At 41.6% G+C, this 11,172-nt stretch overlaps 1 protein-coding gene across 2 annotated transcripts; it reads right to left on the bottom strand.

The window, feature by feature from the left end:
* Positions 1-4,553: 4,553 nt before the first annotated feature.
* On the bottom strand, positions 4,554-10,055 carry LOC123401689. 2 transcript variants are annotated; one of them, XM_045095534.1, is made up of 6 exons: positions 9,866-10,055; positions 6,210-7,613; positions 5,995-6,045; positions 5,819-5,917; positions 5,510-5,662; positions 4,554-4,898 (listed from the first exon to the last, which is right to left on the bottom strand). In XM_045095534.1, the coding sequence occupies exons 2-6, from the start codon at positions 7,515-7,517 to the stop codon at positions 4,761-4,763; spliced, it is 1,749 nt and encodes a 582-aa protein (XP_044951469.1). In that variant the 5' UTR covers positions 7,518-7,613; positions 9,866-10,055; the 3' UTR covers positions 4,554-4,760. The 2 variants fall into 2 exon arrangements, with proteins under 2 accessions (XP_044951469.1, XP_044951470.1); XM_045095535.1 differs by having other exon boundaries at positions 9,857-10,047.
* Between the last annotated feature and the right edge of the window lie 1,117 nt (positions 10,056-11,172).

The raw sequence follows: 11,172 nt of genomic DNA, 5'->3' as shown, positions 1-11,172 counted from the left end.
GATGACAGCCTGAAAAAGTTGTACACATGTCCCTAAGGACGAGGGCCCTGGAGTCATAGTTGTCGTCGTTGAACCCTTGCATAGATCTAAAGTACTTGACACCAAATCTCATCACATGACATGAAACCCTAACCTCACCGCTCCAAGGAGATGGCATGAATTTACACTAGAGCTCTGTCGACTACGTCGGGATGGATGAGCTCGAGAAGGATCGAAACCTGAAAATAAACTCAAAGAAGAAGCACCATCATTTGACTGAACATCGCACCTGCGAGGACGAAAAACTCTAACCTAAACTACTAGCTAGAGCAAAGGCATCGGGATTTATTTCGCCGCTGGAACGGCACGCGGAGTGGAGGTGAATCCATAGGCTCATTGTTGACAGGAGAGTATACCCTAGCCGCCTAGGGTTGGGGAAGAAAAACGAGAGGAAGTCTAATTGTTACGGTGCTGGAGCCTCCTCCACAAAAATCGTTGCATTTTGACTCATCCAGATTGATTGTGTTTAGGTGCATTTCAAGACAACTACTGTATATATGCAACATCCGAACATTATTCTTTGGCAGCCCAAAAAAAAAGGTTATTCTTTGGCATGGCAAAATGTAAAATATGCTATGCACATTCTGTTTTTCAAACAAAGATAGAAGGCATTTTAACATCACGCGATGTGGCAGTTGAGACTATCAATGATTTGAAGAAAGTTTATTAACGGGATTACGGCGACCTCACGTCTGCCTGAACACTTTCATTTCAAGCCATAAGGGACACCAGACAATTTGACAATAAAATTTGTAATATAAGGAGAAAAAGGAAATTAAAGGTTTCAAGAAAGTAACAACGTTGTTTTAATATATTGAGATGTCTTAACGTAAAATGGTCATGTGCTCACCTTTTATTCCGGCACCTAACCCATGCACGAGGTGTTTCAAGTGATTATGAATTGGATAGATGCATCTACACCATCTACCTTCCCCATTCTCTTACGGTTAGCGAGCGGGTGTATATTTTTATTTTATTTAATTTTTGCCGTTAGTGAACTGAAATTGGTCAGCCGGTGACGTATGCAACCAGGTTGACATGTCAAACAGTACTTTTTTTGAGATAACATGTCAAACAATACTTGAATGGTCGAAAACTGAAAAATATCTTATATTTTTTTGGGAGGAGGAATTGTTTTTTATGGCAATATTATAGGACGTCAATAACCACCACACATGTGGTGGGAGCAACACCCGATCACATGTTCCATGACTATATATTGGGTCATGTTATCGCATGCATGCACAAATGACAAAACTGATGATTTCAAAAGAAATATTCCATCTTTTTAGTTTCTAAAATGGTTTATCTCTTAAATAAAATCCGATTTGAAAACCGTTTTCACCATTAAATCCGTCCCGACGAGATCTTCGAAAATAGATCTCATATAGATATGTTTTGACGATTTTTTTTAAAAGGGGGGTAAAGGTTGTCATGTCTATTACACATAAATTATCATCATGACTACATTGAAGTTGTAATGATATATTTCAACTATTTTTCTTGTTTATGTTTAAAGTAAAATTTGACATGTTATAGAAAAGGAATTAAGAAACTAAACTTGCCATGATGAATTTCTAAAAATTGCCATGATCCATGAAATAATTTTGACATGGTTCATAAGTAAAAAAGAAATATGTCGTCAATTACTTTAAAAATGCATGAACCATAAACTAAAATTATCATGGTAAATTACTTAAATTTGTCATTATACATATATGCATTAAAATTTGCCATGGTTAATACAAAAATAGTTTGCATGTTCATAATAAATTGCCATGGTCAAAATACTAAAATTTTCATGATCTATCATGGCCCATGAATTAAATTTGTCATGGTTAATTACTAAAAATTTCCATGATCAATTAATAAAAATTATCGTGAAAAATGGTTGAAATATAATGATAACTTCAAATCTAGAAGAAAAAACTAGATAAAATATGTTATGGCAACTTTTTTGTAAACACTATGACTACTTTAATAAGAACACCATGGTAACTTTTGGCCGCAAAAAAAGATAGTCAAAGCATATCAATACGGGATCAAGTTTTGAAGATCTCGTCGAGATGGATTTAATGAATCAATTTTTAATTTGATTTTTTATTTAAGAGATGAAACATTTTTAAGTCCAAAAACCAAAAATATCCTGCTGATGTCATATGTGCTCATGTAGCAATGGATGGTTAAGAAGATGTGTGGATCATGTTGTCTCGCACCATATATGTAAACGTTATCATTTAGAATAGCGATTTTGCTTGAACAGATTGATTTCCAAATCCATCACTAACCATATAAACGGTCACCTTGACGGGAGGATTTGAACACGTAATTGCTGCCGCCAAGCCAAGACGATTTAACCTAAAAAAGACAGACATGATGGCCTAAAAACTATCCACACGCGCCCCCTCACAGCCTACGACCGAGCTCGTCGGTGATGGGGAGCCACTGGAGGATGGCGGCGGAAAAACTCTCCCGGCGGCCGCTAGAGATCGCTTTCTTTTAAGTTAGCGATCCAAATTTCCGTGATCCGTAGGGAGTACTTAGATCTGCCCTACTCTGCTTGACAAATGTCACATCCAGAGGAAGTACTCTGCTTGCCAAATGTCACATCCACAGGGAATACTCTATTTGCCAAACGTTGACCCGTCTCATGTCAACTAACTCAGTGTCCACGTCACCATAATGTGCGTACAAGCAACCTATAAGCGGTCGATTTGGCGTGTGCTTTCTGTGGACGGTTCAAACTAGCACTAGGCAAAAACGTCTAAACTGAACACAAGTATAACTTCAGTGCAACTGAAAACAGTTTGGCATTCACAAGCTGGACTCTTCACAGTTCACAGTATTCCCTCATACGTATCATGGTCGTACTAGGACCAAGCTTCTCTCCGTCGTAAGTTATTCTGTTTCTCGGATGCCATATCGCCCACACAACGGAGATCATTTGAGCCCTCTCAGTTTCTGTGAACTGACTGTCACAAATTGTGTCTCCAGACCATGTATCTGGATGCAACCGAGCTCTTCGAACATCAAGTAAGGCATGTGCTTGTTTCCAAAAACTTTTGGCATGAACGCAATGCACTAGAACATGCATCAAATCCTCATCCATCATGAAGCAAACATTACATCTGGTAATCGGTCGTATGTGTCGGTGCCTCAGAGTACATTCATCGGGCAGGATGCCACAGACCACCCTTCACCATAAAACTCGTACTTTGTGCAAAACTTTGAGCTTCCATAACAGCTTTCACATTTGTTCATCGGTCTATGAGGTATTGGTAACCACCCCTTCATCTAGAGTCACATGCTCTTTACGATTCACTAGAACACGCTACACGGATTTTACAGAATAAAGCCGTTGACTTCATGAGCCCGAGAAGGAAATCCTCTCCATCACCATTCCATAGGGAAATATTTAGAACAGCCTCCGTATCGGATGGAATAATTCATCACGAACCAGCTGAGAGCGCCAAGTCCAATTCTCAGTATCAATAAGCTCATTGACATATCCAAGCGTGGTTCTCGCAACCAGGTTGACAGATCAAACCGTACTTGAGTGATCGAAAACTGAGAATGGTTTTTTACTTTGGGATGGAGGAATGATTATTTTTATGTCAATATTATATATGTTTTGCTAGTTGCTACTCATTAAAAAAATTATAGTATACAGGTCATGTTTATATCATAAGGATCGTAGTACAACAGCATAACACTAGATTTTGCATAGAAAAATATCATTCAAAAAAGAAATTTACGGTTCTTCTGAACTTACACCAATGCTCATCACCTGTCTCTGACGCTATCACAACAACCATCAAACAATAAAAAATAACGGATCACCTTATCACCTAAGCTCGACGCGATTTCATCGCTGATATGCAGCTTTGCAAACTTTTAAGATGGGTCGCAAAAGATGAAATCATTACAGTCGAACGAATCAGATCGGCGTAGCACCCCGGACACGCCATCAAACTCCATATCTAACATCCTCACATGACTAAGACGTCGGACAAGGAAATCATACCTGCTATCCAAAAACCATGAACCCTACACATGGTTCATCATCTTTTAGATGTTGTCCATGCAGGCCACAATCTACATAACTCCCAAACTATCTCTCAAGCTCCACGTCGTTGGAGCAAACGTGTTAGACACATGCGATAGACACATGCGGAGCCTGAGGATACATATCCACCAGAAGGATACCGCCGACGACAGACCATTATTTTCCTTGAATAGACTGTTTACAAATCCATCAACAGACTTTCTTTGAATAGACTGTTTACAAATCCATCTCCAATCATAGGACCGATCGCCTTGACAATGAAGGATTTGATTGTCGGCAGAGGGGAGCCGCCAGAGGATGGTGGGCGGAGAAACTCTCCCGGCGGCAGCCGCTAGAGATCGAGCTAAATTTCCGTGATCCGCAGGGTGCACTTAGATCTACCCTACTCTGCTTGTCAAATGTCACATCCAGAACTAGCACTCGATGGGCAAAAAGACACAAGTATAACTTTAGTGCAACTGATAACAGTTTGGCATTCACAAGCTGGACTCTTCACAGCTCACACTTCACAGGGCACAAATCCATTTGACATTCACAAACTGGAGTGAACCCCGGCCAAGATTATTCACAGGTCCACGAGCCACGACTACCCCATCACATCGCATAGTAATTTATTTTACAGGTTCGAGACCTCGGCTCCTACATGATGTTCGGCTCAGTTCAGAGAGGGCAACGCTGGAGCTTTGCAGACTGGGCACCAGTTCTTCTGCAGGAGCCACTGGCGAATGCAGCACACATGGTACTGGTGCTCGCACCGCAACCTGCCAACCTCTTCGCCCTTCACGAACTCCTCCTGGAACAAGAACAGCAAACCCATTTCCGTTTCAGCAAACGTTTACAGGTCAAGTAAGTAATCCTTCCCCTTTTCTTTAGATATGGATATATAAACTGGTTAGGTGATCCCTGCTAGCCTATTGAGCAATTTTGCGCCTTTTCTCTCAGAAGGGCAGACACGGAGGTAACTGGCGTTGTTGTCAATTCAGATTTCAGACGGCAACTTCGTTCGGTGGAAACATTTGTAAGGAATGAGAAGCAAGGACGATGCCAACTTAAGTACAAACGGTGTTCAAAGAATTGACAAGAACCAAACACCTAATAAAGTAGCTGGTCATTTTCATGATGAGACACTTGGATATACATGGCAAAAAGAAAACAGGTACTAGGATGGTGGGATGGCGACGTTTTCTTTAACAGGAGGATCATGGCGGTTTTGAAAGCATCCTTTCGGTTATATGCAGGAATATTAATCAGGGCATTTAACGCAGAAAGTCAACATATCCACTTCGATGGGAATTTTTTTAAGAATTATTATGTAAATGCAAAACAATATTCAATAACTGTTAAGGTTTTTTATTTTATTGTATACCATGTAGAAGCAATAGGATCCAGTTGGTACATGTTTACCTGGCATATGCTGCATTTGATGTCATCTATGGCTGTTTTGTTTCCCTTTGCAGCAACTGGTCTATATAAACGCCTTCTGATACATTTCGCAAACTGTTCTTCAGAAAGAGCAGTACTTACGAATCCTATTCTCTCTTCTAATGCTAATAGTTCCTGTTCAGAAGAAGGAAACCCAAATGCCCCTTGAATAAAGTATATGCCGGAACTTGTCTCATGAATTATCAAATCATAAAGGGAGGGAGGAAGAATTCCTCAAAGAAACACACTACTGTAATGAATAGTCAGAACTAGACCTGACAAAAATAATACCTCATAGGACATGTTGTCAATATCCATCCGCATGTCGCTATGGTGGTCATGGGAGGTAAAGGCACCAAGTAACAGATTTGTCTCCAGTACCCGCAATTGCTGCTAACATGTTATCCATGTTCAGCGAAAAGGTAGACGGCAAGAAATTTACAACACATGACATCAAATTAACTAACCTCATAAGTAAGCTCAGCTTCTTGTTCAATCCTCTCCAGCACTAGCAATACCTACATATGCATACATAAGAAAGAAACACTTATACCACATCCATAGTCATAGTGCATAGTCTTTAGCAAAATCATTATCAAAATGATGGATTTAATCCTACATAAAACCTATCTACAAGAATAATACAACTGGAACAATATAGAAATGTGTTTTGGAAAAGGACCTCTGCAATGCCTTCCATGTTTATGCGTCTGTGGCCACCTCTTTCCCTCGCCAGACTGCGAAATGTTTGTGGGGGGCTTTGCTCAAAACGAGAGGTCGATGTTCTCCTGGCAGTCCGAGTACTCGATCCCTGACGACTAGATGAGTAAATTGCATGAGGTAGTTCCACAGAGACTGGTCTTATGGAGCGTTCTGAAGAACCCTCTTCCACAGAAAAATCAGCACCGACTGACTGTTGATTCCCGGCGTTAGACTCATTCAGATGAAGCACGGAATCCTCTGTTTCCTCGGACATCCTGAACCTAGTGTCTCGAGGAGAAGTCCGTCTTGTCCTTACTGATACTGCTGAATCCTGAATATTTCTGCTGCGGCTTCGTAATTTTTGTTGCCGAACTGATTCTTCGGTAGTTCTGATTCTGGGACCACTAATGCTAGGATATATTGTATGTGAATGACCTAAACTGGATGGTCCACTTATGAATCTTGATCTGGAAGAGCCATCCCCATCAGAAGCTCTCTTTCTCATAGCATCGAAGCTCATTCTATATACAGAATCAGATGAACATCCTGATGGCAGAACATCAGAGACTGAAGTGCAACCAAGGTTTTTAAGACCACGTGGTACACGTCTTTGTTCTCCACTAACAAGACCATATGATGGCTTTGCACCAACGGTGGGAATTCTAGGTATAGTAGGCTGATTACTAAATGACGAAGAGCAAGAATATCCAGGTCTGCCCAAATTCAATTCCTTATTCTTCTGTCTATGTGTTTCAGAACTTAGTGAGGCGCTCCTTATCAGGGATCCATCTGTATGTGCAGGTATACCTGAAGAACCAGCAGAATGTGAAACCTCAGGATCGGGTGCTATCAGTTCATCATCTTTGGCAGTTAATCCTTCTGTCTCAGTCTGTGGAGCATCTGAACCCTGATTCTCTACAATGGTTTTCTTACTACCCTCCAGACACCCGACATCGGACTTTCTTCTACTACTTTCAGCAACGTCAGCCCCTTCCAACAAAGTCTGCCTTCGCTTTTCCTCACCAAATTTTCTAAGGGGAAATTTCTTAGGAAATTTGGAAGAGCTTCCAGACATGACATTTGAGCTTGCATATTTATACGAGCCATGTAAATATCTGGGTCTCTCCTGATTATCAACCAGCCTGGTTTTCATAGGATTGACTCTTGAAGTGCGTCCCTGTACCTCAGTGTTCTGACTGATTGTCTCTTCAGGGCTTCGATTTATGCCTGAACCTCTCCTGAGAAACCCAATTGCTGTTCTGGATCTCCTACTTAAATACTCCTCCATGTAACCAGATGTCGCTAAATACCGAGAAGAAAAAAAATTCTCCGATGTCAAGTAGTTCTGTAACCACGATTTGCAAGGATCAATAAGAAATATAACCTGGACAACGAAAGCCAAGAAATGAATAAGCAAGAAAAAATGCAACAAATGAAACAGAGTATTGTGATTTCTGAATTACACTACAGTCATCGATAACGCTAATTGCAAAACGAGGCATAAGAGTGTGTCATGCCAGTAAATTCTCTCTACCGTGGGATCCCAATCAAATAGACAGAAATGAGCAAGACAAATACTAGACACCTAAAATATGAAACCGTGTGCGCATATATATTCATAAGAAGAAGCAACAAACTAAAAACTAGGTTGGCAAGTAGTATGCTCATCCTTGATTAATGTGCTTAGCCGAACACTTCCTCAGTCACTAAAATATTAGTAGTTCTTTCACGCTAAATTACAAAGAGCGTGTATAGAATATTCGCAGCAATGTGCAGGGCTGCAAGCTGAAACCTAGATGGTTTACTACAGAACTCCCCGGTCACACAAATCCAACAGGAGTAGCTGCACTTGAGGTCCCTAACTAATAGTATGACATGCTACTAAACAAGATCGTGATGTCATCAACAACCGTATAACGCAGACAATATTTCACAAGATAAGCTTAACAAAAGGGTTGGGTCCACGCCCCAAATATCATGACACGATTATTGGCTCCCTGACATCATTCGCCTATCCGCATCCTCCTACCAAGTGATTCCTCCGAGCCGTAAGCAAAGAGCACGCAAACCATCAGCACGCACCCACTAATCAGTTTTTTTAGTGAAAATAACCATGGAATTTTTACATAACTGCTAGTACTCCATTAAGAAATCCGTATAAACGGAACTGCAACTTCGTTCACGAAATGTTTTTTCTTGTGTGTGCGCGTACACATTTCTTTGCAAAAACTTTGCCCAAGAACAAGATACTTCGATCTCCTCTTGGCATTTCCGAACCTAAAATCCACAGTAACATCCATCTAAAAAAATTCATCCAAAAGAAAATCTACAGTAACACAAGCTGTTCACACCAACAACTAAGGCCCTGTTTGGAACCACCCAGATTATATAATCTGGTTTTTATAATCTATTGTATTTCCAAACAGGACAGTTTATATTGTAGATTTTATAAACTAGATGACCAGATTATTATAATCTCATAATCTCCTCTACCCCAGCTAAAATGAGATTATGGATTACAAATGACGTGTTATCCTTGTAAACTTCAAGTGAATTACGCAGTGCCACCGCCACTTTCCTATTTTTCCTTGTAAACTGAGGGCAAACATGCCATTGTACAATTTAAAAGCTGGTTTACAGTTTATATAATCTGGCCTCCAAACATGCCCACCTGGATTATTTTTATAATCTATGTTCATAATCCAGATTATTATAATCTATTATGGTTCCAAACAGGGCCTAAGTTGACAAGTAGTATGTTGATGTTTGATTGTTGTGCTTACCTAACTGCCCACAACGCTCCACCCAAGCACTTACTTTAGTCACCAAGATATTACCGTCCAGTTGTTTCACGCTAAATTACAAAAGAAGGATAGAATATTCACAGCAATGTGCAGGGCCGCATGCTGAATCCTACATGGTTTACTACAGAAGTCGACGGTCACAAAAATCAAAGGAGTAGCAGCACTTGGTTCAGTTCGCCAGACGCCCTAACTGTATTATGACATAAACAGGGTCTAGATGTCATCAGTCATCAGCAACAATCCTCTCCAAAAAACAACTTATGAAGCAGACAATATTTCTCAAGATGAGCTTGACAAAATGATTGGGTCCACGCCCCACATATCATGACACGATTATTGGCTCCCTGACATCATTCGCCTATCCGCATCCTCCTACCAAGTGATTCCTCCGAGCCCGTATGCAAAGAGCACGCAAACCGTCAGCACGCACCCACTAACCAGCTTTTTCTTAGAGGAAACAACCGCGGAAATTTCACATAACTGCTAGTGCTACTCCATTGAGAAATTCCTATAAGCGGAACTGCAACTTCACCAGTGAAATGGGTTTTTTCTTGCGTGGGCGCGTAAATATTACAGTATTTCTTAAGAAAAACCTTGGCATTTCCGAACCTAAATAAAATCCACGGTAACAAACATCTATTTTTTTCCCGTGAAAAAAAAACCCCACAGCAACAAAAAAAAACTGTTGACGCTGAAACCTGTCGAGATTGATTTCGCGAGGTTTTGGCACGCAACAGCGTCAGGAAGCAGAGAAGCCTCGAACGGAAACGAAAACGCGCACAGAACAAAATACTGGAACGGAGACACTGATGAGGCAGCAAACCAGGCGTACAGCGGCGGCGCATTCCGGTCCGGGAAGCCTCGGATCAGGAAGACGGAGAGGGAGCGCGCGAGCGCCGGCGGGGCCGGAATGGGAGGCCGTGCCTCGTGGTCGCGGCGGCGGGGCCGGAATGGGAGGAGACGGCGAGGAGGAGGGGAGGGTGTGGGTGTGGGGGCGCTTCCGGGCTCGGATTCCTTTCCTCTCCTTGCAGGATCCGAGGCGATTTAAGCCGAGTTTAACGAACGGGCCGGGTCGGGTCGGGTCGGGCGGGGCGTGGGGTGACCCGATCCATATTCCCCAGGGAGCGCCGAAGTGGGAATCCTACGGGCACCCACTTTGGAGGGTACCCCCACGTGTGCGTGGGGCGCTACGGTACACGGTTCGCGCGGAGTAGGCGTGCACGTGACGCAAACCGCAGGGGTTTGGTAGGCGCTCTGCTGGCGAGAGTACGTGCACACGAGTGGTTGCACGAGTTTTGTTTTTCCTTTTCTTTGAAATGGTGAAATCAGTACACGCCTGAACGTCCATCAGATCGTGCACTTGCCAATTCAGTTCGGGCATTTATTTACGGAGTATTTTATAATTTTTTGGAAAAAAACTTCCTATTTATCGATTCATTAGGTTCCCGCAACAAATCGAACGTCCAGTTTTTTAGCATGCCAAATCAAGAGATGACAAATTATATTATCGTCAGGATGTAATTTTCTTGAGCAACCATGACAAATCTTCGGTTTTGCTATTTTACAGTCAGTGTTTTTTAATTTTCTGTTCATCCGATCTGGCGCTAAGATTTGCGCTGAAAACTCTCGTTTTTAGACGCTGTGTATGCAGTACGTATTTTTCGACTTTAATAACTGTACTTCTTTAGTATTTACACTGTACTTCTTGATGATTTACACTCTACTTTTTTGGTATTTACAGTGTAAATTCATCCGTTTTTAAAGTGTAAGTTCATCAGTTTTCACAAGTGTAATTCTAGAAGATTTGGAGTGTAACTCGTGGGATCTATGATTGTAATTCGTGGGTGTTTTACAGTGTAACTTCATCAGTAAATACGTTGTAATTTTGTTTGTTCCACTGGTTTGACTTAAGTTGTTCTATTATTGGTTAGAAAACTTGAGTGATGCCCAATTCATTTTCAGTCAAATGTCAAATAGACACTCCTCAAATTTTTATCGTGAGGATGACAAATCTCCGTTGTCGATTAGAAGCATAGATCTATGCCACTACGGGCAGCTGTCCCGAACCCGATTTCGCGGCGGATCATCCCATGTCGGCGTATTCTTCCCATGGTTCCCCAGCCTGCCAATGTCACAGAG

This window comes from Hordeum vulgare, chromosome 6H, assembly GCF_904849725.1.
Source record: "Hordeum vulgare subsp. vulgare chromosome 6H, MorexV3_pseudomolecules_assembly, whole genome shotgun sequence".
In the NCBI taxonomy this organism is placed as follows: domain Eukaryota; kingdom Viridiplantae; phylum Streptophyta; class Magnoliopsida; order Poales; family Poaceae; genus Hordeum; species Hordeum vulgare.
Note: the sequence above shows the minus strand (reverse complement) of the source record. Positions and strands in the feature narration are given on the sequence as shown.